The sequence below is a fragment of the Gopherus evgoodei genome, chromosome 2 (genome assembly GCF_007399415.2).
Source record: "Gopherus evgoodei ecotype Sinaloan lineage chromosome 2, rGopEvg1_v1.p, whole genome shotgun sequence".
Classification (NCBI taxonomy): Eukaryota; Metazoa; Chordata; order Testudines; family Testudinidae; genus Gopherus; species Gopherus evgoodei.
The window spans coordinates 155,603,969-155,631,643 of NC_044323.1; the positions used below are offsets into that span (position 1 = coordinate 155,603,969).

Here is a 27,675-nt window from a genome sequence, read left to right on the forward strand (position 1 = left end):
CTTAGTCTTACTGTCTCCAAAAAGCAGGAATGATTTTAGCACTGCAGGTCCATTTCCCCTGGGACAGTTATCCTGGAAAGTAAGAGAAATGTCCTCATTGGTGCCCCTACTTTACACCATACAACTGAGACCCCTGCATCCCAGGAAGAAAGCCAGTCTTGGAAAGTCTTCAAAATTGGGGCTATGTTGCTAATTAGCTGCCAAAAGCAACCAGAAGAGCAGAAGCTTAGAGAGAACTTTATGGCTTTTCCAATATGTTTCTGGATTGGTTACTTATCCTGGTTTTGTGTTTCTAAGTCATTATTATTATTGTTGTTGTTGTTAATAATTATAATAGCTTTTACCAACAGAGCTGGGCAAATGTTGCCTGCAAAACCTTCAAAGAGTTGATCTCAGCACGTTAAGCAGTAGAAAGTCAAGTGGAGCACAAGAGTTGGATGAACTTTATCTGCCAACGACAATGGTTTTCCTCCCTGGAAATTCCTCTTACTGTTCAAATTGCACCCAGACTGTGGGGATAGTGAACAATTTTAAGGCCATATTATTAGGGGTAATTTTAGGGGGGCTGATTATTTTTGGGGTGCTGGGTAATATTCTGGTTATCCTCTCAGTAGCCTGCCACAGACACCTTCAGAGTGTCACCCATTACTACATAATCAACCTGGCTGTTGCGGATTTCCTCTTAACTTCCACTGTCCTGCCTTTCTCAGCAATCTTTGAGATTTTGGGCTACTGGGTCTTTGGGAGGATCTTCTGCAACATCTGGGCAGCTGTCGATGTCCTATGCTGCACGGCTTCCATCATGAGCCTATGTATCATCTCTATAGACAGATACATTGGGGTGAGCTACCCACTGAGATATCCAGCTATAGTGACAGAAAAGAGGGGACTCCTGGCTCTGCTAAGTGTCTGGGCTTTGTCTCTGGTGATCTCCATTGGACCTCTCTTTGGCTGGAAGGAGCCAGCTCCAGAAGATGAGACCATCTGTCAAATCACTGAAGAGCCTGGCTACGTATTGTTCTCTGCTTTTGGCTCCTTCTACCTCCCCTTGACCATCATCTTGGTGATGTACTGTAGAGTGTATGTGGTGGCCAAAAGAGAAAGCAAAGGCCTGATTTCTGGCTTGAAAACGGAGAAATCTCATTCTGAAGAGGTGACTCTCCGGATCCATCGCAAAAACACCTCGGTACAGAGCAGATCTACATCCTGCACAAAGAACAAAACACACTTCTCAGTACGTCTCCTGAAGTTCTCCAGGGAAAAGAAAGCAGCCAAGACCCTGGGAATAGTGGTGGGGTGCTTCATACTGTGCTGGCTTCCTTTCTTTATAGTCATGCCTATTGGTAAGTAAAGCAAAACACTTAACCTTTTATAATAACTTCTGTGGGGTAGGGGAATCTCTTTTTGCCTTGCTATGGGTTAGAGCTGATCCGCAAAACTTAGACAGAACCATTTTCCATTGGAAAATGCAGTTCCATCAAAACTGAAACACTTCTCAAAATCATGTCAATTTCACCAATAATTTGTTTAGTAAAATCTCGGGGGGAAGTTTTTTTCCACAGCGTTGAAGAATCTTATTTTGGACATTATTGAAATGAAACAGTTTTTGATTTTTCATTTTGAAAGGACGGTTTGTTTCAATTTTTTATTATACATTTGTAAAAAGTGGAAACTGAAACAAAACATTTTTATTGAGCTGAAATAAAAAATTAAAACACAATCAGATTTTTCCTTTGCAGAGCATGTTACACATGTCAGGTTTTGTGACAATTAGGAAGAAAGTCAGTTTTGAATTTCTCCACCAAATGGAATTGTTGTCCTCTGGCCAGCTCTACAGACATTATGGGCCAAATTCTTAGCTGGCGTAAAGGACATAAGCACCATTAACTTCAACACCAACGTATCTTTTTGCAAATTTACATCTGGATTTTAAAAGGCGCTAAGGGACCAGACTTTCAATTGCTCAGTACCCACAATCAGGTCCTGATTTTCCATAGTGCTCCCATTGTGACATTTATGGACAGATTTTCCAGAGCTAAGCACTCAACAAGCAACCAAAGTGCTGAGATCCGTTGAAAACCGGGCAATTTACCTTGGTGCCTAAATGAGAATTGAGCTCTTGATCATCTGCCCTTTTGGCCTTGATCCAAAGCCACTGAAACCAAGAGAAAGGCTGCCATTGACTTCTGTGGGTTTTGAATTAAGTCTTTAGTGCAAAATAATTATTTTAGCTTCTCTATATTTTGTTGCAAAGGTGACCTTTTTAAAAAAAAGCCAGAGAGCGACTGCAAATATATTTCTCTTTGAAAAGAGCGATTAACTCAACTGTTTGCTAGTTGCAAATGGAATGACATACAGTTTAAAAGTTTTAATGCATCCCTTTAAAAAAAAAGTACTCTGTATTTTAACAATGTTTATGATGTAGCACAAGAGTGTGGTGTAAATAAAAGCGGGATTAGCAGACCAAATGGAAAAAAGAATGAACCACTCAAATTCTAGTGGGTTATGCTCAGGGTTGTGTTTATTGTGGTTTTTAAATCCGAGGGCCAGGTAGGTGTTGGGAATCAATTCTACATATCAATGTTTCTGTTGTTACAGATTTAGCTGCTAAGTTCAAACTTCAGCATTGGAAAGTTTGTTTAGAGAAAATGATTTTAATAGAGAATTACTTACCAACTGCAATAAAATCCAGGATTCCACATGAATTACAGATTTAGATGCCTGCAGATCTTTTTTTCCCCTCTGTTTTGGGGATACAAGCAAAACACATATGAAAGAAAACCAGGCTATAGTTTATAAGCTGCGTTTATTAAATTAGTTCTTGACCAAACTAGTTAAATCATCCTAACCATTGGCAAGCTAATCTCTTTGCAGTGGCCAATTTTTGCCAGAAAAAGCTTAAACAAAAGCTTTGAAATTGTGCCCTTATGGGAGAGCCTTCTACAATTTCAGAAGCATGAAACTAATAAGGCTTTACAGCATCTTATGGAAATTACCCTAAAAACCTACAGAGTGAAATGGAAAATGATCTCCTTTTGTCTATAGCTGCTTTGTGCCATTCTATAGGACTCTAGATAGGGATATAATTCTCAATCAAATTCCAAGGGAAAGTTTAAAAAAAAAAAAACTTAGAAAGGTGACCATTTTCAATTAACTTCTATAGGATTCCAACATAATATTTCACTAAATCCTTTAGCTGTTATTGTCTCATGAATGTCAATGACTGCAGAGTCTATCTAAGTCCGTCATCTGAAATTCAGGTCAATACTGGAAAAGTGACTGAGGAAAGACTTAGACATTGTATAAGGAAAAGCCCCAAGAGGACTGGCTCTTTCTGCTCTGAGTGTCATTCTGTTGAAATGTTTGTTGCCAAGATGTCCCAAACATACCCAAAAAGGGTTTGAGAGCACATGACGCACACTTTGGTGAAAAAAAAATCCGCAAATCTGGCTGCCCACATAGAGCTGCTGCTGTTGATCCATTTGATTTAAGTTGAAGAAAACTTCCTTATTCAAAACTGAACTTTGAAGCTTTAATCCCTTATAAGAAAAGTTTCCTAAGGTTAGTCTCCCTATCTTCACATAGTTTCTCTGTTATTTTAGAATCACATTATAATTTTTTCCAAAAATCTGTTTGTCCTTTTTGTTAAAAGAAAAAAAGAGTGCTAAACAGAAATGTAGCACTAAGAGACATATATTATGCAAAAACACTGTTACGTCTTGATCCAGGCTGTTTTCCTACCTACTTTGTATCATAGCCCCTGTGACGAACTGGGAAAGTTCTTAATGTTTTCTCTGAATACTGTATTGGTGCCTCAGTGTCCCTATGGCAGTTCTTAAGTATCTGGCAGAGCAAAGGGCCAGTGCACCTAAATGCCTGACACTCTGTCTCCTAGCAACTGATGGCCTGGGCCCCTCCCCTGCAAAGGTGCCAGCTGAAGGTGTTGGAGACAAAGGGATCAGGTGACCTCCTGGCCCGGGAAAGGGGCTGAGGAGAGAGGAGGGGCTGGGAGGTGTTGTTAGTCTGGAGCTGCCTGGGGTCAAGGGTGGAGGGCAGACCTGGGGGTCTGGCTCACTGCCCCCCAGAATGGACCCAGCCGAGGGGTCCGGTTCACTGTATCTACAAGCTCTGTTTTAGACCCTGTTCCTGTCATAGAATAAACCTCTGTTTTACTGGCTGGCTGAGAGTCACGTCTGACTGCAAAGTGGGGGTGCAGAACCCGGTGGCTTCCCCAGGACCCCGCTGGGGTGGACTCGCTGTGAGAAGCGCACGGAGGGGCAGAGGATGCTGAATGCTCCAAGGAGAGACCCAGGAGGTGAAGCTGTGTGAGCTTCTTGCCCTGAACAAGTCTGCTTCAAGGGAGAGGAGGCTCCCCAAAGTCCTGACTGGCTTGGTGGGGAGCAGTTCCAGAGCATTGCCCGGTGACTCCGTGACAGCCCCATAATGCTTAGCTTTTTTATACAGAGTTTTTCATCCATAGATTACAATGAGCTTTGCAAGCATCATTATCCCCATTTTGCAGATGGGAAAACTCTGGCCCAGTGAGGGAACGTGACTTGCTCAAGGTCACAAAGGTGGTTAATGGCAGAGCCAAGCACAGAATCCAGGAGCCAGATTTCAGAAATGCTGAGCATTAATAATGCTAGTTGAAGTTAATGGGAGCTGCAGGGTCTCAACAGTGCTGGCTAGAAAATAAGAATTCCATTACATGAAAAGTTTTGAAGTTCCACAGTTTGTACAGCACCTAACACCATGGAGTCATGGTCCATGACTGGGCTCCTGAGTATTACTGCGATACAAATAATTATAATAAAAACATTTCCCAACCAATTCTATTTGAAACCTTTGATGTATTATGCAGCCATATAATAATCAGAATAATCCTTGAAATACCCATTGGAGGGATGTGGAAGTAAACATCAGTGAAAGCCCATATTAGTGATGTTGCCTTAAAGACTAACAGATTTATTTGGGCATAAGCTTTTGTGGGTAAAAAACCCACCGGACTCCTTGTTGTTTTTGTGGATACTGACTAACGTGACTATCCCCTGATACTTTATTTGTGATGTTGTGAAGTTTGTGAGAAAATAACTGCAATGCTGATCCCTTTAGCAGGATATGTAAATTTAAAATATTGAATATCCAAAAGAAAGAGAATCAACAACAGACCCTTGAAACCTATTGTAATCTTGCCCTTTATGGAATAAAACAACTATATGAAGAACTGCTAAACAACATTAATGGAGGTGTCTGTTCCCATGTAGATAGCTCAGTGCAAGTTGGGGTCCACAGATCTATCATCATAGTCAAAGGCAAGGTATAGTTAGGAGAGTACAGCAAGTCTCTGGACATAATGAGAGCATGTCTGGGGAAACCTAGTGATGTGGTGCTAGAGTCCCTGGCTGCTGTGTAAAATGCATGTCAGCCTGGTTCAGACAGGCCAGGTAGGGTGCAAAGCAAAGCTGAGAGTCAGAAATCAGAACAGGATAATGAGGAAGGCATACAGCAACCTGCACAACATGCTGTTCAGTGACTGATCAATGATAGGTGCAGAGATGCAAGGGGGAAGCTTTCTTCTCTCCGCGTTAGTAACCAATATGTCCATAACAACAGTGTCTGTATCAATTACCTGTGCCTGGACTGGAAGAGGGACGCTCGCAGGACCAGTGTAGACATTCCACTTGCATGCCTGCTCGCAGGGTGTACACAGGAATTTAAACAGACCCAGGCTTTACATTGGGGGAGCGTGTTCTTGTGAGCGACAGGTAGATCATTTCATCAGCCACAAGTTGCCATGTGCCCTCTCAAATACCTTAGGTGGAAAGAGTCCTCCAAAGTAGTTCAAGACCAGCCTCTGAATGGAGAGTGCTGGACAATACTCTAGGTGAAATTAACACATATAGGTGACAATCAGGAGGGGTTGGTTTAAAATCAGGGTAGGTAATGCCCTCCCAACCTTTCCAGAGGCTTTTCCACTGCATGGGCAGTCTTTCATTTTAGGCCAAGGTTTTAGGAGCCTTATTCCCAGAATAGACAGCTGCAGGATAGGTGTTAAGCCCATTTTACCCCTTTCTGGCTTGGTTGGGATGCTGTTTAATAGAGCTGGCTGGAGAACAAGAATTCTGTTAGGTGAGAGCTTCAGAGGTTTTGGGAAAAAACATGCATTACACATTGAAACAAAAAAAAATCCCCTTTTGAATGTTTTGGTCAAAGGGGGATAGTGTCAAAAGCTGTTCATTTTCTATGCAAAAAGGTCAGTTTTTTTTTTAATCCACTTGCTCTCTCTGTCTCTGTCCCTCAAATTAACCAGAGAGTCCATCCTGGACCTCGGAAACCTTGCCAGCAAAAAGCTCATCAAAATCAATATGTCCCCACCAAACATTTGTGCTTTGATGAAAACAGCAGGTCTGGAAAACAATATTGTCAAAAATATTCCAGCCAGCTCCACTGTTGAGATTTGCACACCCCCTCTCCGGACAACTCTCAGCTTTTCCTGGGATGCATGTACCCAGTGACCTGCAGCAGAATGGTTTCCCTTTCCATGTTTGCTTAGTCCAGGCCAGGACTGAGGGAGACCCAAGTGAGGATCGTCTCTCAGCAGCACAAGCTAAATTTAATCTGGAACCAGGAAGAACCACAATGTTCTTTGTCTGTGTCCAGCAGCAACCTCTACAAATGGTTTCTATTATTATCTATCCTGTCTGTTCTCTGCCACAAGGGAAACTAGAGTTTGATGGTACAAATGCCCTTTATATGATATTTACACCTTCTTTTGAACTGCTTAAGTCCTGGGACAAACCCTGAGCCCAGTGCAGGAATTGACCCATTTTGGAGAAATTCTGCCTGGCTTCACCTATGCTCCCCAGTGAATGTCACTGCACAGGAGTTATTGAGGACAGCCTTCAAACCTTAATGTTTATGGTGTCAACATTTGGTTGTGAAAGATGGAAGAACGATGTCCATGTAAGTCTGCAGCCATGATCCTAACACATTCATTGTGAGTCTGTAGTGGGGCTGCATGGGCCACTTCTTTCTAATGGGCCAGATTGCATCTGGGTTGCGATGGCATAAATGGGGGGCAGGGCCGGCACTACCATTTAGGCAGCCTAGGGAATCGCCTAGGGCGCCAGAATAATTGGTGGGCACCGTTTTGCCGGAGGGGGCGGCAGGTGGCTCCAGTGGAGCTGCCGCAGTCGTGCCTGCGGACGGTCGGCTGCTCGCGTGGCTCCGGTAGACCTCCTGCAGGCATGACTGCGGCAGCTCCACCGGAGCCACGGAGCACCAGACCCTCCACGGGCACCACTGTGGCAGCTCCAGCAGAGCCGCGGGACCAGCATGTGGGGTGGCAAAATTGCCGTCTGCCTAGGGCGCTCAAACCCTAGCGCCGGTCCTGATGGGGGGAGAACCAGGATCAAAGAACCTTGCTTCATGTTTCACCCCTAGGAAGAGGCCAACAAGGTCTGCTTTGAGGCTGCTAGCATTAGCTACCGTATGAGCTCACCCAGTGAGCCAAGACAAGCATGGAAATCCACCTTGCATCCTGTGGTGGGGCTGCATGTGCTGTCCTGGAGCTCTCAGAAGAATCTGAGCTGAGTCAGCCAGAATTCCCAGCTCCTGCTGCACCGCTATCCCCCGACAACATGAGCTGGGGTTTAAAGCTGCAGTCCAGCATTACTGGGGGGAGCAGGTAAGGATATGAGGTGGAGGGCGGGCAATTTCTGCCTTTTGAATGGCTTGCTTTTTCTCTCTTAGGCTTGGTCTACACTACGCATTTAAACCAATTTTAGCAGCGTTAAACTGATTTAACGCTGTACCCGTCCACACTACGAGGCCCTTTATATCGATATAAAGGGCTCCTTAAATTGGTTTCTGTACTCCTCCCCAATGAGAGGAGTAGTGCTAAAATCGGTATTACCATATCGGATTAGGGTTAGTGTGGCCGCAAATTGATAGTATTGGCCTCCAGGCAGTATCCCACAGTGCACCACTGTGACCGCTCTGGACAACAATCTGAACTCGGATGCAGTGGCCAGGAAAACAGGAAAAGCCCTGCGAAATTTTGATTTTCATTTCCTGTTTGTCCAGCGTGGAGCTCTGATCAGCACGGGTGGCAATGCAGTCCCAAATCCAAAAAGAGCTCCAGCATGGACCGTACGGGAGATACTGGATCTGATCGCTGTATGGGGAAACAAATCTGTTCTATCAGAGCTCTGTTACAGAAGACGAAATGCCAAAGCGTTTGAAAAAAAAATCCACAGGCTACACAGTGCTGCGTGACAAGCGTAACGGGAAGCCAGAGACTCAAATGGACGCTCATGGAGGGAGGGAGGGAGGGAGAGAAGGGGTACTGAGGACTCCAGCTATCCCACAGTCCCCAGCAGTCTCCAAAAAGTATTTGCATTCCTGGCTGAGCTCCCAATGCCTGTAGGTTCAAACACATTGTCCGGCGTGGTTCAGGGAATAGGTCGTCAATTTACTCTCCCCCGCCATGTGAAAGAAAAGGGAAAGAAATCATTTCTTGACTTCTTTCAATGTCACCCTATGTCTACTGAATGCTGCTGGTAGACGCGATGCTGCAGCAGTGAAGAGCAGTATCTCCTCCTCTCCCCTCCCTGGTGGCAGACAGTACATGCTTGATAACTGCTGAATACCCCTGGCTGGCCTCAGGAGCACCTGGGTAAAAATAGGAATGATTCCTGGTCATTCCCAGGAGATGGTACAGAATGGCTGGTAACCGTCTTCATCATAGCCACTGGGGGCTGAGCTCCATCAGTCCCCTCCCTTTCCTGTGTAAAGAAAAGATTCTGTCCTGCCTGGACTATCATAGCAGCGGCATGCTGGGCTCCTCTCCCCCGCACCGCTTAATGTCCTGCCTGGACTGTCATAGCACTGGGAGGCTGCCTCCCCCTCATTTTATCTCACTAACAAGTCACTGTTTCTTATTCCTGCATTCTTTATAACTTCTAAAGGGTTTTGTGTCTTTTTTCCGCATCAAATATGTACAACATTTCCAACCTGAGACTTTTTGAATGTTGCCGTTTGGAATTGGGCCTGGGTTGGGATGGAAAATTCAGACGGTGTTGGCATTTTTTGACAAATCCGATACTATATTCCAAATAGTTTCACTTGTGTTGCAGATCCAGCTGTCTATTGCACTTGTAACCCTCCACCACCATAGTATCTGAGCACCTTACAATTTTCAATGTATTTATCCTCACAAGAGCCTGTGTGGTAGGGAAGTGCTGTTATCTCTATTTCACAGAGGGGGAACTAAGGCACTGAATGAGGAAGGGCCAGAAATTCAAAGGAATTTAGGCACCCCACTCCCATTGATTTAAATTGGAATTAATTGCTTAAATACTTTTAACGTTCTGGCCCTAAGAGACTTAACTAAGGTCACACAAGAAGTCTTTGGCAAGGCAGGGATTTGAACCCACATTTCCTGTGTCCCAGACATAAGAACAGCCGTACTGGGTCAGACCAAAGGTCCATTCAGCCCAGTATCCTGTCTACTGACAGTGGCCAATGTCAGGTGACCCAGAGGGAGTGAACCTAACAGTTAATGATCAAGTGATCTCTCTCCTGTCATCCATCTCCACCCTCTGACAAACAGAGGCTAGGGACACCATTCCTTACCCATCCTGCTAATCGCCATTAATGGACTTAACCTCCATGAATTTATCCAGTTCTCTTTTAAATTCATGGATTAGTATCTTAACTACATGGCACGGATCAGCATTAAAAGCCATCGTAGTTATTGCTAGTTTAACTGACAGCATGGCACAAATATAAGTGCAGCTGTGAAGAAAACATGATGGCCTGAGATTAGAAATTAATGTGAACCTTTATTCTCATTTCATGTCCCTATGCTCCACTTTCTTGAAGTTTCCCGAGGAGTGATACTCAGCTGAAACTGTTGTGTTTTGTTTGAGTGGAAGTCACCCAAGTTCACTTGAACAGGGCTCACGCTCATTCAATACATTGACTCCAGTTCTGAGTAAGACAAGTCACAGCACATTTTACCTGCTTTGAGGTTTCATTATGAGAAAGTTTCACCGAGCTTGTGTTATCACTCTATTCCCATAGGCTCTGTGCTAGGAAAAGGCTGTTTCCCTTTTTTGAAATTTACGATGGTTGTCAGGAGAACTTGCCTGTCGTATAATAAGAATCCAAACCCAACACGGAAAACAATTACTGCCAAAGCTTGCAGGAAGTCATAAAATGACTAGCAGCGGTGACATCGGTGTGGTTGGTTTATATTTTATTCCTATTCTATAAAATACCATAGGAGCCTCTTCTTCTTCTGAAATATACTATATCATATCTTGAAAGCCTTCTGCCTTATAAGCACTATCAATTTAATGCCAGATTCTATTACCCTTTTTGACGTTGAGTAGTTTCTTATGTATCTGTTCTGGCTATTTAGATTAGAATCTCTTCAGGACAGGGACTGTCGCTCAGTGTGTTGATGATTGTACAATGGTCCTATCTCAGCTGTGGCCTCTCAGCGTTACTGTCATTAATAATGGTCCCTAACTGAGTTATAAACTGAGATTCCTGATTAAATTAAATTCTGGTGGAATTATGCAATGACCTCAAGTAGAAAGATTCGTGGTGGATATATAATTATTAATAATTGCAATTATGATTTAACGAGGCAATGCCCAGGACCATGCTCGGAATTTGACCGAGAAAATAAAGACACATGCTGTGAGCCTGGCTGCTCAGAGCTGACAATTGAATGTCAGATGTGACTCAGCGAGTGAGCAGAGTGTAATAAAGGAGTCACAAGGGTTGAGTAATAGGGCTGGATGGCTAGTCATTTATGTGCAAGCATCATTTTTCTTTGCAGTAGGACAACCCTACTATAATGTGGTCATCAAGGAGCTAGCTGGGTTAATCAGAGTTTTATGTGCTGAAGCCACTTGTCCCTTGCTGCCGCTTTAGTTAGTTGCTGACTATGGGGTGGCGTGTTGCTGCTCTACCCCACGAGCAGCCAGAGAACAACATGGGACTTTCTCTTCTGCTCCCTGTTTGCATCAGGGAAGGAGTGGAGTACTTTGCCCCTTTTCATGCAACAGCCCCCTCTCTCCTGTATATCCTGCCATCTGCTCTGACCAACAATTAACCTGGTGGAGCCAAGGGTCCCCCCACTCCATGCCTCCTTCCGCCCCTTCTAGCTTGCCAGTTACTCCCTGCTCTGCAAGTAGCCTGAGCTCTCCCCCAGCCTGGCAGAAGTCACAATCTAAGCAGGGCTGTGCAGAGAAGAAAGGAGGAGACCTGATGCCCCTTGATCCCCTGCACAGCAGAATAAAGGCTAAGACTATCCAGCCCTAAATGGTGTAGAGGTCAGAATATATTACATGTGGGCCCCAGAGACAGCATTCAGATCGAGACTCCCTCTATTAGCATCTTAGCATGTTCCATAATGACAGAGAAGTACAGTAGCAGAGCAGGGTGGCAGCAGGTCAGTGAGCTAGAGCGCATTTGTATACAACAAGATCTGGAGGGTACATGTGTGTGAGTGTAGAGCCATTGAATATAAAGAAAATAAACCGAGAAGAACGGCAGCTGGAATATCTCTTTGGAGTGTTTCTTCAACACAAAGGGAATCTGCCAAAGACATGGACTGCAAAGTCCTTGTTGGTTTTTGGATGAAATCCTGGCCACACTGAACACAATGGCAAAAGTCTCTTTGACTTCAAAGGGGCCTGGATTTCACCTGTGGAATTTAGACCCGGGTCCCCTGAGTTATATTCCAGCCAATTTGACCTAAAAATGAAAGAAGAGATTTTTAAACATGTGCCTTTTACATGGTAGTGACTTAAGCTCTGCATGTATGGCTTTCCTAGATGATTTACCTGTCAAATGGGAAGCTTTCTCTCCCCATTAAAATGCTCTTGTCTTCTACAGGAATGATTTCAAGTCACCACTTTTATGCCCCTAGAGTACATGAGCCAGGAGGAATGTCATTTTCCACTCAAAAAGATGTCAGAGTGCTTTTTATGCATTATGCATCAAGAAGTGGGAATGGATGATCCACAAAGGTTTGGGTTCAGTTGAAAAGCTTAAGGGATATATTTTATTCATTTGCACTACGGTGTGAATCCCAGTATTACCAACCCCAAATGTTCAAAAATCTAGAGGCTTGGAAATGAGATTTTTTAAAAATAAATGGGCTCTTTTTATTTGCCTTCTGGGTTTTGAACCTTTAGAGTTCATATTTTCAAGCTTTTTTCCTGAAACCACGAAGGCTACTTTTTAAATCAAAGCTGGGATTCTCCCTTAGTCACATGACTCCAAGAGCTGGGGCCTTTAGAGAAAACATAAATAGCATGATAGAATCACAAATGTTGCAGTATTGGTATCCCAAGTAATTTCATTGCAACCAGGTTTTTTGTTTACTTTGTTTAATTTTATCAATAATGAATTCAATCTTATCAGTTGCTCCAGATTTACAATGATGTAACTGAGAGCAGAATTTGGCTCCAAGTGTTTAGCTGAACATTCTGAGTCTTCAGATTTGGGCTGCAAATCTGGCAGTTACTGTCTTGCATATGTGATATTTGGTGTTTGTTTCTTATGCCAGAAATATTTATTTTATGTATGTAACTGGCACTAATTGTAACTGGACACATCATAACACATAACATAAAATACCCCTTAAAAAATCCAAACAGAGCACCCAGACACCGGGATACCTGTAGACCATAATAAATATTTCCCAATTCCAACACCCATCCCAGCCTCCTACCCTCAATCAATCCAATCCATCAGTTACCTTCCCCTGCAAAAGTGGCAGGGAAACAGGTGAGTTCTACCATAGGCGTCGACTTCTCCTGGCGCTGGTGGGTGCCAGACCCCCTCTGCCCCCGGCCCCGCCCTCGCCCTGACTCCACCCCCTCCCACCACCATTCTAACCCCTTCCCCAAAGTCCCCTCCCCAACTCTGCCCCTCCCTGCCCCTATTCGACTCCTTCCCTAAATCCCTGCCCTGGCCCTGCCTCCTCCCCTGAGTGTGCCACATTCCAGCTCCTCCCCCTTCCTCTCAGAGCTTACTACAGCTGTTTGGTGGCAGCAAGCGCTGGGAGGTAGTCGAAGGAGGGGGGACATGGCATGCTCAGGAGAGGAGGTGGAGGTGAGGTGGGGCGGGACGGGACGGGCGGGAGAGGAGCTTGGCTGCCAGTGGTTGGATTCGGCCCCTCTGAGTTCTACTGCATGGTCTAGCGATCCTTGAATTCAAAGTCTGGTGCATGAGAGCAGCTTTTCTCTTGCTATTTTGGCATTTCCAATTCCAGCCGATTTAAGAAGTGCAAAGAATTGGAAGGGGAATAAGAATGAGCAACTTATCCAAAACTTTCCAGAATCCTGAAAGAGGGTTCTTAGGCACTGAGGTTTCTCCATTCTGCCCTTCTGTATTAGGTGCATTAATTTAGTGCTAGAAAAATCTGGAGCATTTCCTACTTTTCAAAGCTTATTTGATCCTATATTTGTTCCCACTAAAGATTCTTTCCATAGAGAAGGGCTGGGTGAGACATGCTTCAAGGCAGTAAAAGTACAGAGCACAGCTGTGATCACTCTGAAGACGTAAGATATATATATATTTCCATGACATATTTTCTATTTGACCTGAGAATAAGGAACAGTGTAGGTAGGGAGTGGTCATGTGGAATAAAATCCAGGGCAAACTCCAAGCTTGGAAGCAAGGGAAAAAATGGGTTTAACCATGTTTGGTGATCTCGATCTTGCAAACTGCCTCACTTTAGGTACAGAATGCCATAGATAATACAGGACCAATCTGCCTGATGTAAGGTCTGCTGTTCACAGCCTTCTGTCTTCATGATTTTTAATTTGTTTTAATTTGTATTTCCACTGGAGCCCTCGGGCACCTTCAGATGCAACCCCCTCATCAAATAACACTTAATAATAAGCCTTATTTGTTTTTGTCATCTCAGAATGTGCTTATGAAGCACTGCTCTTTACTGGATGGAATGTGACCGTTTGTGTGTAGGTAATTGTCTCCCACTCCTCACTGCATCTCACAGAGAATATAAGCCCTAATATTTCTACACAAGCATGAATATTTCACAGGTTACTGCTTGTTCCTTAGATCATCCCTGTGCTCTTACTCCACCACTGGACTTTGAACACACATATGGAAAGAAACGAAGTGGGGAACATAACCTTGAAAATGACGTTGTCTAACATCCCTGATTCATAGTCCTCTATGTGTTTTCAGAACATTCACCAATATACCATTCCTACAAAGGTCCTGAGGACACAAAGACTTAAGGGTTACTAACCTCATGCTGCTTCCTATAATGTGGAGTAGGATACCACTATATTAAATAATATGGAAGGCCAGAAACCTGTACAGGTTGGGGACTCCATATGCCATGTGCTTTCCATTAACACATCCATACTTGACATCAGTACTGATGTTTGAATACACTGTAATCAAGCAACTCCATAACTCCTAAGTAATTGATTTACAGAGAAATCGGAGAGTGCCTTTGCGCCTGTCTTGGCATTTAATCAGCAGCAGGATGTGGAAAACGTACAGCTGTTGGCTCCAAAAAACAAAGTTGGCAAACATAAAAATAAAAGCTTACACTGGGAAAAACAAAATCCTCACACATTGGAGAATGGAAGGAGGAGGGATAAATGATGGGAAATGTTTAATCTGGAAAGCAAATTAAAGAACTGACAACACTAATAACAAATTTTATTTCTGAACAAGAGGAGACTGAATCATGCTAATGACTCTCTTAATAAAACTTATGTTAGAATGCAAATCATAAACCAAGGATCATTTAACCAATCTACAATGCACAGGAATTAAAAGCTGAGTTAATCTTTTTTTCCTGGTTGTCAGCACTTCCTGGAGGGAATTTAGGTATACCAGTATGATATGCACATGGAAAAGCTTAGAGCCTGATTCACTAGTGTCTTGTACTTTATGTAGTCATTTACACACTTGAAAAGTGAGTTCAGAGTGGGTGTAAAACACAACTGGTGTGAATGGAGAATTCTGTTTTGGTAACATTTTTTCATTCCCTTTGCACAGATGTAACTAACTCTCCAAGAAGAAAGGAAATGGGTTACCTAGGCAGGTGGTGGAATCTCCTTCCTTAGAGGTTTTTAAGATCAGGCTTGACAAAGCCGTGGCTGGGATGATTTAGCTGGGAATTGGTCCTGCTTTGAGCAAGGGGTTGGACTAGATGACCTCCTGAGGTCCCTTCCAACCCTGATATTCTATGATTCTATGAAACTAACAATGGTGTTTACCAGAATTTAACCTTTTACTTCTGCAAAAGAAATACTAGCTAAGACATAAGAGTCCATGAGGATTAGATTGAATTGGATTAGTTATGAGTTATAAAGCCTTTCATGGCTTGATTGCTGGTTGTGATCCAATCTATGTCAGCAGTCACTTGAAAAATGGTAGATACTACAAGTTTTTTTTGCCGGCCTACGTCAAACAAATTAGCACTCTCAGTCCAGGCTGCTAGTGGGTGAAATGTTCAAATCAAAATTGTGACTAATTGGCAGACACAACAGAGTGGATGAATGTGGACTCTGAACTCCCTCCTCACCTCTAGGGAAGATGATCCATCCAGAACAAGGTTGTGGCACAGTGACAAGAAGCTTGCTCTGCTGATGCTCAAATTGTATCTTGTTCTGTGCACAGAGTTTGACAGAACACAAAGTATTTTTGTAGCAGTTACCCTTTCTTAACTCCCTGCTTGCTTCTTCTCACATCCTTTGGCTCTGCTAGGAAACATTGCAAGTGCACTGTTGAACATTCACATATGCTAAGCAGTAGCAGCCGCAGTACGGGGAAATAAGTCATTAATCAAGTGGTGAGGAGGAAAGTAGATGAACAATTCAAAGTGAATAATTTATTTAACACTCTTTTTTTTCTATCTGTGAATCATCCTTACGCAGACTTTGATTTTTACTAATTCATTTATTACCCAAAATTGTTTCATAGATTCAGTTTTTACAGGCAGAAAGGGCCATTAGATCATTTAGTCTGACCTCCTGTATAATGCAGGTCAGAGAATTTCACATGATTACCACTGACCACCAGCTAGATGGCATGGCATTGTACGCAGGAACAGGCCAGGTTGGGTTTAATGGATGAACAAGCCATTGACAGAAATGAATGGTGACACTGTATTGTTCCCTGTGTCTACAAAGATGCCCTGTGATAAAGAGAAGATTATAACCCCAGAATTCAGCCCATTAATTTGTGTTTTGCTAAAGCATATCTTACAGAAAGGCAGTTTGTCTTGATCTGAAGACATCAAGTGATGGTTTGTTCAATGATTAATCATCTTCATTGTTAAAAAAGGGTATTACAGGAAAAGCTGTGTTATCTGGCACTTTACCAACCGGAAAACTCTATTAACTGGCATTTCTGATATCTCCCAATACAAATCTTCAGTCTAGTAACCGGGACTAGTATACAGTCCAGGAGGTTATGCAATTACACATTCTGCACTCTATATTTATGCAAAAGAGGCAGAGGACAAGGAAGCAAGCAAGCTGGTATCATGGATTTATTCAAAAGAGCAGCTTCCAGGGGGCATCATAGGGCCATTACAGATTCAGCCCAGCCTTCTATACCTTCCACATTGACAATGATAATTGATGGTGATGATGATTCTGAGGCACTGCAAGATCCTGAAGTGCCTTCTGAATCATCAAAGAAAGATTAAATTATGTTCAGAATTGTTTTAGTCTTAAGTGTAGTTTTAGTGATCTGGGTGACCTGAAGTGTCATAAGATAACCTACTGTATAGAAAACTTTCCCTGTATACACCTAAGTGCTTCAAGAAACCAACCACTCTGCAGTGCAGTACTACTACTGGATTGGTGAGTACTTGAATACGATTTTATACTTTTTTCATTTTATTGTAGTCTAATTCTTTGAAAATTGGTATTCCATTGTTAAGTCTTAGTTAACCAGAATTTTTGATTAACCGGCACCTCCCATACCCCCAGCATGCTGGATAACAAAGCTTTTGCTCTATTTCTTACTTGAATTTGTCTTGCTTTAACTTCCAGCCATTGGTTCTTGTTATGCCTTCAAATGCTCTGAATGAAATACCTTAAGACAAGTCTTAACACCACCAGATAAAGATAGTTTTCATTCAGCACTGAATGCATCCATCTCTGGTCTTAAACATATTGTCTATTTAAATGCATACAGTGACTCTACAAAATATTAAAGGACTGGAAGAAAAATATCAGATCCAGTGGGTTCTCAACATAGGGGTCATGAACTCCGCTGGTGTCACCCTGCCCTACCCATTCAGCTAGATGGGAAGGGAGCATAGGGATGTGGAGAAGTGTCATGGCATGGAAGATGTTGATAACTACTGCAGAACCAGCTGAAACTGCTGGGAGAGTATAATAGGCAGAATGTAATTGTCCTGTATTGGTGTTTGTGCAGTATATCAGGGTTAACGCATTTATTGTTGCAAAATATACCACGACTCTACAATGACTAGAAATAATCGTAGAATCATAGCATGTCAGGGTTGGAAGAGACCTCAGGAGGTCATCTAGTCCAACTCCCTGCTCAAAGCAGGACCAACACCAACTAAATAATGAAGCCCTTGGTTTCATATCTCATTGAACAACTCCAAATTTTCAGAGCTGAGTAGGAACTGGAATTTCTTGTTTTGTGGGACATTCTATCATTTCTGAATATATTTTTTGTTCAGGGGATGGCGGTGAATTTTGGAAACAACATTTTAGGTCAGTTAAAACATCTTGTTTTGATTAAAATCAAAACATTTAGTTTCAATGTAGGCTTATTTAATTTTTAATGGTTTTATCATATGAAATTAAATTTCAAAATGAAAAGTCATTTCTAAATTAACATTCTGTACTAAAAATGTCTAAATGGTGCACTCTACATTATTAAAATTATTCACTTTTTTAATGAACATTTTACCAAAATGACACTTTCCATAGAAAGTTTTGGTTTGAACAAAACAGTATTTTCTGACAGACCAGAATGTTTCTCTGGGCTGTTTTTTTTGAAGGACGCGTATGAACACTGCATATCATATTGTTTTGTAAATTACGCTTTTCAATCAAATTTCTCTGTATTTGCATTCATGATTCTTACACTGTAGCATTATGGAACAAGAGCCAATATTGTTATAGTCTTTGAAAACTCTGTGTGTTCATTTCTCATATTTATGGTGCTATTTTTAGACAGAGGATTGAGCCTTTATATTTATTGATAATGAGTTTATATAAGTTATCAAATAAGTGCCATAGTCAGTGGGGTTGCTGTCTAGCTTTTTCCAAGCAATGTGATTTTGATTCACTCTTTCAAGGGCAGACAGTACAGCAGAATCATGGCAGGAGATTACATTAGTCATGTCGAGCTGGTGCAGAATAAAAATTATACTGTTTTTGCACTTCATTACCCTTCACTGGTTTGAGCACACTAAAGTGCCAAAGGATGTCATACATCACACTTGGCACATTTCTCCTCGTTTCACATAGCAGGTGGGTGCAATACAGTGACAGACTCTTGAACTGGTAAAATCACGCTGCAGAATGTAAGATTTTTAAGTGCTGTGTGGAGGATCGTTTTGTGATGAAGGCATAGGATGGGGAACCTGTAGATCTGGGTTCAATTCCAGATTTCGTGCGTAACCAGGGAAATTCACCTAAACTCTGTGTACTTTAGTTTCCCTAGCAATACAGTGGAAATAATATTTATCTCATAGAGGTCTCATTCATTAATGTCTGTAAAGTGCTTTGAAACTCATGAATGAAAGATAAATAAAAAGTCTTTCTGTCTGTAGAAGATACATAAAAACATAGCATTCTCCTGGCACTCACGTCAATTGACATCACTAGGGACCTTAGGGCTTCTGCCTGTATTAGCTGGGGTGTAATAATAGTAACTAGACACGGACATGAACATCAGCCTAGATCTTGGTAACGGGACAATCTAAAGTTTTGGATCAAAATATATCTCTAGCTTTGAGGTGAGTAAAGTTCTGGCTTCAAGTCCTGCAGCACGAGACTAACATTTTATAGCTACAAAGCACTACACAAACGCTAATTACACCAACAGTCTTTATTATGTCCATTATACAGATGAGACACAGCTTAAAATATCTTGCCCAGACCACACATTTTTATATTATAAAAATATAAGAAATTTCATGCTCTCATAAAAATATAACATTAGGGATCTATTATTGACCACCTGATCAGGACAGTAATAGTGATGATGAAATGCTAAGGGAAATTAGAGCTGCTATCAAAATTAAGAACCCAATAATACTGGGGGATTTCAATTATCCCCATATTGACTGGGAACATTTCACTTCAGGACGAAATGCAGAGATAAAATTTCTCGATACTTTAAATGACTGCTTCATGGAGCAGCTGGTACAGGAACCCACAAGAGGAGAGGCAACTCTAGATTTAATCCTGAGTGGAGCGCAGAAGCTGGTCCAAGAGGTAACTATAGCAGGACCGCTTGGAAATAGTGACCATAATACAATAGCATTCAACATCTCTGTGGGGGGGAAGAACACCTCAACAGCCCAACACTGTGGCATTTAATTTCAAAAGAGGGAACTATACAAAAATGAAGTGGTTAGTTAAACAAAAGTTAAAAGGTACAGTGACTAAAGTGAAATTCCTGCAAGTTGCATGGGCCCTTTTTAAAGACACCGTAATAGAGGCCCAACTTCAATGTATACTCCAAATTAAGAAACACAGTAAAAGAATTAAAAAAGAGCCACCGTGGCTTAACAACCATGTAAAAGAAGCAGTGAGAGATAAAAAGACTTCCTTTAAAAAGTGGAAGTCAAATCCTAGTGAGGCAAATAGAAAGGAGCACAAACACTGCCAACTTAAGTGCAAGAGAATGTAGTAAGAAAAGCCAAAGAGGAGTTTGAAGAACGGCTAGCCAAAAACTCCAAAGGTAATAACAAAATGTTTTTTAAGTACATCAGAAGCAGAAAGCCTGCTGAACAACCAGTGGTGCCCCTTGATGATCGCAATACAAAAGGAGCACTTAAAGACGATAAAGTCATTGCGGAGAAACTAAATGGATTCTTTGCTTCAGTCTTCACGGCTGAGGATGTTAGGGAGATTCCCAAACCTGAGCCAGCTTTTGTAGGCGACAAATCTGAGCAACTGTCACAGATTGAAGTGTCACTAGAGGAGGTTTTGGAATTAATTGATAAACTCAACATTAACATGTTACCAGGGCTAGATGACATTCACCCAAGAGTTCCGAAAGAACTCAAATGTGAAGTTGCAGAACTATTAACTAAGGGTTGTAACCTGTCCTTTAAATCGGCTTCGGTACCCAATGACTGGAAGTTAGCTAATGTAACGCCAATATTTAAAAAGGGATCTAGAGGTGATCCCGGAAATTACAGACCGGTAAGTCTAACGTCAGTACCGGGCAAATTAGTCGAAACAATAGTTAAGAATAAAATTGTCAGATATATAGAAAAACATAAACTGTTGAGCAATAGTCAACATGGTTTCTGTAAAGGGAAATCGTGTCTTACTAATCTATTAGAGTTCTTTGAAGGGGTCAACAACAAGGGGAATCCAGTGGACATAGTGTACTTAGATTTCCAGAAAGCCTTTGACAAGGTCTCTCACCAAAGGCTCTTACGTAAATTAAGCTGTCATGGAATAAAAGGGAAGGTCGTTTCATGGATTGAGAACTGGTTAAAAGACAGGGAACAAAGGGTAGGAATTAATGGTAAATTCTCAGAATGGAGAGGGGTAACTAGTGGTGTTCCCCAAGGGTCAGCCCTAGGACCAATCCTATTCAATTTATTCATAAATGATCTGGAGAAAGGGGTAAACAGTGAGGTGGCAAAGTTTGCAGCTGGTACTAAACTACTCAAGATAGTGAAGACCAAAGCAGATTGTGAAGAACTTCAGAAAGATCTCACAAAACTAAGTGATTGGGCAACAAAATGGCAAATGAAATTTAATGTGGAGTAATGTATAGTAATAAATATAAAGTAATGCACATTGGAAAAAATAACCCCAATTATACATACAATATGATGGGGGCTAATTTAGCTACAACGAGTCAGGAAAAAGTTCTTGGCGTCATCGTGGATAGTTCTCTGAAGATGTCCACGCAGTGTGCAGAGGCGGTCAAAAAAGCAAACAGGGTGTGAGGAATCATTAAAAAGGAGATAGAGAATAAAACTGAGAATATATTATTGCCCTTATATAAATCCATGGTACGCCCACATCTCGAATACTGTGTACAGATGTGGTCTCCTCACCTCAAAAAAAATATTCTAGCACTAGAAAAGGTTCAGAAAAGGGCAACTAAAATGATTAGGGGTTTGGAGAGGGTCCCATACGAGGAAAGATTAAAGAGGCTAGGCCTCTTCAGCTTGGAAAAGAGGAGACTAAGGGGGGATATGATAGAGGTATATAAAATCATGAGTGGGGTGGAGAAAGTGGATAAGGAAAAGTTATTTACTTATTCCTATAATACAAGAACTAGGGGTCACCAAATGAAATTAATAGGTAGCAGGTTTAAAACAAATAAAAGGAAGTTCTTCTTCACACAGAGCACAGTCAACTTGTGGAACTCCTTACCTGAGGAGGTTGTGAAGGCTGGGACTATAACAATGTTTAAAAAGGAACTGGATAAATTCATAACGGCTGAGTCCATAAATGGCTATTAGCCAGGATGGATAAAGAATGGTGTCCCTAGCCTCTGTTCATCAGAGGATGGAGATGGATGGCAAGAGAGAGATCACTTGATCATTGCCTGTTAGCTTCTCTCCCTCTGGGGCACCTGGCATTGGCCACTGTTGGTAGACAGATACTGGGCTAGATGGACCTTTGGTCTGACCCGGTATGGCCGTTCTTATGTTCTTATGTTAGAATGTAAGTATCCTCAGCCCAGTTTACCAGTGCTTTGCCCTTGTGCAAGCCATTTACACTGGTGTAAAGAGAGTGCAAAATGCTACTATTTTGATTTAGAAGAATTTTACATTCACTTTGCCCTGATCTAAATTATGCCTGTGCAACACCACTGAAGTAGACATACTAGATCTTCAGTTGGTGTAAATCTGCAAAGCTTCATTGATGCCTGGCCCAGTTGATGTATGTGAAAGCGCATGTTTGTCTAAAATATGGAAGTTGCATCTACCATGGGAATGAAAGAGTTAAGAAAGGAAGATGGTGGCTTGTACAGATGCCAACCCATGTTTACTGTTAAAGCTACTCAATGTCCTTTTCATGTACAATGTGCTGTTCAAAGATAGGAAATTGCTACACTGATCAACCAAAAAGGTTATATTAATAAATTAGCCTACAAATCTCCCCACCCGCCCCAGAAAAGCAGGAGCCTAGCTTTGACACTGGCTATTTTCTATTTTTAACAGTCTTTGGCAGAGTGTTAGCATTCCATTTAAAATGAGCCAAAAGACAGAGCAAACAAGATATTTTTTTCACCCACTACTGCATTTGGCTTAATAGAGCACTTCCTGGACTTGGATTTCATTTACCTTTTCCATTGAAACAAAACGGGAAAGGAATGGACAAACTGATGTCAGATTAATTCAATGGAATTGAGGCATCTTGGTCTCCTTAGGTTCCTTTGAAATTCCCAACCAAAAAGAATCTTTTGGCGAGATAATGGACAGCTGTAGGGCATTTTGTTATTACAGGGAAATAGCATTTGTATATTAAGAAATTTCTGAAGTTTAGTCACAAAGTAAAATCATGAAATATGGATCTGATTTCTTTTGTACAACAGTTTGGATGATTCACTTGGTAAAGAATTAAAATATGAGTATTGCACTGAATAGGAAAGATATTTTTAATTATTTTCAATCAAAAAAGGCACATTCACATAGCCAAATGACGAATGTGCAATGCACTAGTAGCAATTGTGATCCAGAGCCAGACGTCTACCTGTTTGAAAATAAAGAGCAAGGTTCTCTGCTGTGCCTAACCTGACTGTCAGGGAATCAGCTACAACTCTTTCATATGCTGCCCTAGTCCTAGCCCTGGGGCATCTTAGAGCAGCCTAGTGGCTGCTGTAATTTGCACCAATTGGCTGTGGTCCCTAAGGGATCTTGCACCAACTGAAGATAACTAGATTACACTGCACTCTGGCCACATTCCTCACTTGCCCCCAAAATACTTCCTGTGCCCATCATTTCAGCTCAGAAAATGAGGGTTTGTGTTATGGTGGGTAGACATCACTTTGCACTTGACAATAGGGATTGCATTCAGCAGACGCAGAATGAGAGCAATTATTCATTCTCATCATGTGTGTGCCTGGTTTAGGCAACATCCTGATACCGTCTCTCACACACATTCACCCAGAAAAACTCTCTTCAGTGCATGCAGCTTAAATAACTTTTCTGAATTTTCTAAATTTCAGACTGAACATGTATCCAGAAGCAGTTGAGTTCGGATTCTACAGATGAATCCATAAATTCCCCTACATTTTCAAAAGTCACCTCATCTTAGGCTCCCCTGAGACCAGAATGAAACACTGGAAAGTTCAGGAACTGCTTTCTGGCATGGTTCAAAAGCAGAGAAGCATTAATGCAATGAAGTTAGGATCCACATCCGAACTTCTTCAGCCTGGGGGTTTGGTTGGGCACACAGAGGTCTGGGGGTGATCTGAACTTCCCCAGCGTTCAGTTAGAATTTGAGATCTTTTCAGGCCCATGTCTCTAACAGTACTGTTGTTTGTATGATTTTGGAGAATAAAAATGATGAATGCTGGTTTACTGGCAAACTTCATGTGTTGTGTAAATAACTACTACAATATCCCTATCAATCTTGGCATGTTTATGATTTCATAGGGGCTGGGTGGGGTGATATGTCAATGTTAAAAGAGCTGTTGATCAAAATCTTGGCTGTAAAGACCCAAACAAGCAAATTGTGTTTTCTGGGAATTTGGGGTGATGTTTATATCCAAGCTATGTTGTCCAAAGTAATCACTGATTTTGGAATGGTAGGGTCACATTATTGGAGGCAAATACTTTGAAAGCATAATAATGAATGACCTTTCCCCCAAAAACCTGTTAAGGATTTAATGCAGTGGGAGATCTGCAGCAGAAAGTGGTCCTAGAGGCTTTTTTATTTACCATAGGCCCCCAGAACAGGCAATATTTTGACAGCATGGAATCCAGTTTTCTGTTTCATTCACAACCAGACAGCGCTGTTTTCATTTCCAAGAAACTTGAAACATCTGAGCTAGGGAATTGTGGGATCTTATTACAGGCAAATTTCTAGCATTATTCTGGGATCACTAACAGCAGTTTTGTAAACAATTCTCCAAAAACATCAGTGTTACATCTTTGGTATCCTAGCGATGTTTCTATATTTTGGTCATTATGGCCCTAATTCAGCAAATCCCTTACGCACATGCCTCTCTTCATGTTACAAGCATCATTTGAATAATGTCAGTAAGCTTTCTTAGTATAACTCAAGTTTATGGGTGAAATGTACAGTCATGTAGCAGGCCAGTCTGAGGCCTATGCACCACTTACATCCTCGGAACAGAAGAATGCCACACATGCTAGCAATACTTTTAGTCACTTTGCTTAAGTGGGACATACTGGGTGCATAGGCATTGTGCAGGGCCTCTGCCCAAGAGTGAATTTTACTCTACAAGCACCAAGCCTCAGTTGGAGAAGTGTGTCCAATCCTGGGCACCACACTTTAGGAAAGACGTGGACAGATTTGAGATAGTCCAGAGGAGAGCTAAAAAATGATACAAGGTTTAGAAAACCTGATCTATGAGAAAGAATTTAAAAAATTGGACATGTTTAGTCTTTAAATAAGGCTGAGGAGAGCTCTGATAGTCTTCAAATACGTTTAGGGCTGTTATAAAAAGGACTATGATCAATTGTTCTCCATGTCTACTGGAAGGTAGGACACGAAGTAATGGGCTTATACTGCAGTAAAGGAGATTTAGGGTAGATATTAGGAAAATCTTTCTAATTTCAGGGTAGTTAAGCACTGGAGCAGGCTTCCAAAGGAAGTTGTGGGATCCCCATTATTGGATGTTTTTAAGAACAAGCTGGACAAAAACACCTGACAGGGATAGTCTAGATTTACATTGTTCTGCCTCAGCGCAGGGGACTGGACTTGATGACTTTTCAAAGTCCCTTCCAGCCTGGCATTTCTATGATTCTATGTCAAGCTGGTTGAAAAAACAGTTTAAAAAAAATCACTAATTTCATAAACGCTTTTTACTGTTTTATTTTAATATCAACAACAACAAAAAAAAATAAAAAATGTATCCAGTGCTACCACTGACCAAATAACTTAAAAAAAGTAAAATAGGTGGTGACTTTTTTGAAGGAGTAGATGTGAAAATCTGAATTTTTGCCCATTTTAAAAATTTTGAACAGCTCTAGTAGGAATCTTTAATTAATCTTTAATCTTTCAGTGCATGGGATAAAATCTTTTAAAAATGGAAAAGTTAGCAGAAAATTCTTACTTTAAGTGTGTTTGGAAGAGTTGCTCGTTGTATCCTTTTACAAGAAGGTAAAAAGACTGCCTTTGCGAAAAGACTTGAGTATCAAAGATTAGAGGAATGTAGTGAAATGCAGTGAGAATAGTATAACTCCCTGGTCATTTAGAGACTACTCAACTGTCCTCCTCCATCACCATTCACAGCCTCATAGCAACAGCTGGGATAGACCACACAGCCCCTGTCACTTAAGCTAACGGAAAGTATTTAGTAGGTGTTTGTAGTACAGGGTTTTTGATACACATTCCAGCCTGGAAAATGGCAGTGGTAGGTATCCACACAAGCCAGTTCATTACAATAGATGTACTGTACTATTAGTCAAAAACAAATTGCTGGTATGCTTTGTGGCTTTTGTAAATCTGTGGGGACAGAGCGTGCCCTGAACAGCTGGCTGCTTTCTTTGACAGGAGAAGGTTTTCTTAAAAATCAATACATTAATTGAACAATTGCATTTTTTTTTAATCTGAGTGTTAATCAAGGAGGGAGATTTTTAGGTCTTGCACACATATCCATATATTTGCTCACGTTGCAGGCAAGCTGGAGCCCACTGTTATTAAGCAGAGGGAGACTGGTCATGTGATCCCTTTAAAAATGATACCTGTACGGCCTTTTCACTGACAATCAGCGTTCCCTGTAGCTGACGACAGTTGAACAAAGCATCAGCCCGTTTTGGTTTTGAGTCACCTTTCCCTTCCCTTTTTAATTAGCTCCATGTGAAACATCCTTACATTTCTAACAACTTCAGTTAACCACTGCTAAGCACTCTCACTGCAGGATAGTAAAGATGTTTTGAAACTCCTATGGTTTATACAGCAATTGCTCAAGGGCCTGATCCATGCTCATTGCAGTCAATGAGAGCCTTTTCATTGGCTTTTGTGAATTTTGGATTAGGCGCATGATGCATAAAAATCTGTAGGCTGGGATTTTTGAAGGATCCTAAGTGAGGGAGGCATCCAGGTCCATTAGGATCCTTTAAAAATTCCTGTCTGAAAGGGATCATTGGGCTTTCCATTTGCTGGGATCCCAGAGGTGGTGATTCCCTGGCCATTTCAAATCCCGTTAAGTTGTCTCCTTACTTATCTGAGCAGCCTGGTGCTTTAGCTCCTGGGAGGAAGTAATTTCCCTTTGTCACCTCATTTCACCAAACTATGGACTCTGTAGAACCTAAAATATGAAATTACTGCTTCATTTGTAACTGAACAGATAGGGTCCCCTGGAAGAGTTATTATGTCTATGTAATTGTAGAGCACCATACATTCTGAAATGTTCTCTTCCCCAGGAGGTATGACTGTTGTCGGAGCATCCAAAAATCATGAACTTTGTTGTTTTCATTGTTATCTCTCTTACACGTTGACTATCTGCAATTTCTCACCAGTTTTGTCTTAACACTCCCTGTATTTTCCATTCCAGGTGTTTTCTTTCCCGCACTCAAGCCCTCAGAAACGGTTTTTAAAATAACGTTTTGGCTTGGGTATTTGAACAGCTGCATCAACCCGATCATCTACCCATGCTCGAGTCAAGAGTTTAAAAAAGCGTTCCAAAATGTCCTACGAGCCCAGTGTTTCACAAGAAAGAAAGCAGCCAACAAGCATTCCCTTAGCTTCAATCTGAACCAGCCAGCTAGTCCAGGTATGGACGGTGCCAAGGATGTTGTCCATATCCCCGTAGGATCGGGGGAAACCTTCTATAGGATTTCCAAGTCCAATGGGGTCTGCGAGTGGAAGATTTTCACCACCATGCAAAGCATGTCTACAAAAAGTGCAATCTCTAAAGACAAGTCCAGCTGCACCAGAGCCAAAGTGAAGAACAAAGGTTTCCTCAGGACATGCTGCTGTACTGGCACATCAAGGAGCGTCGCTCGGGAGAACCGTAAAGTGCCGACCATTAAAATACACACTATCTCCCTCAGTGAAAATGGGGAGGATGTCTAAGGGATCGAGATCACTAATGGGCCTGGGGAGGATGAGGGGGAATCTTTACATGCAACTGTTCAGCTCTGGCAACCCTGCTCTGCTGGCATAGTTCTGCTAGCAGGAAGTTGTTCTTCTTAATGGTAAGTAGGGATGGATGCTGAAGTAGGGGGAGCGACCTGAATCAAAAGGTAGCATGTCCTAACACAGTGTGGTCAAAGCT

General features: G+C 41.8%; 1 protein-coding gene across 1 annotated transcript; it reads left to right on the forward strand.

Moving 5' to 3' along the window:
• The first annotated feature begins 460 nt into the window (after window positions 1–460).
• Window positions 461–27,473, forward strand: ADRA1A (adrenoceptor alpha 1A). The gene is made up of 2 exons (XM_030549520.1): window positions 461–1,343; window positions 26,953–27,473. Exons 1-2 carry the CDS (start codon window positions 461–463, stop codon window positions 27,471–27,473), a joined length of 1,404 nt encoding a protein of 467 aa, XP_030405380.1.
• Window positions 27,474–27,675: the final 202 nt, after the last annotated feature.

Bases quoted from the DNA above. Each gene is read 5' to 3' on its own strand.
- ADRA1A (XM_030549520.1), top strand. From the start codon at position 461: ATGGTTTTCCTCCCTGGAAATTCCTCTTACTGTTCAAATTGCACCCAG. The intron at 1,344-26,952 runs GTAAGTAAAGCA...TTTCCATTCCAG, and splicing joins CTTTATAGTCATGCCTATTG to GTGTTTTCTTTCCCGCACTC.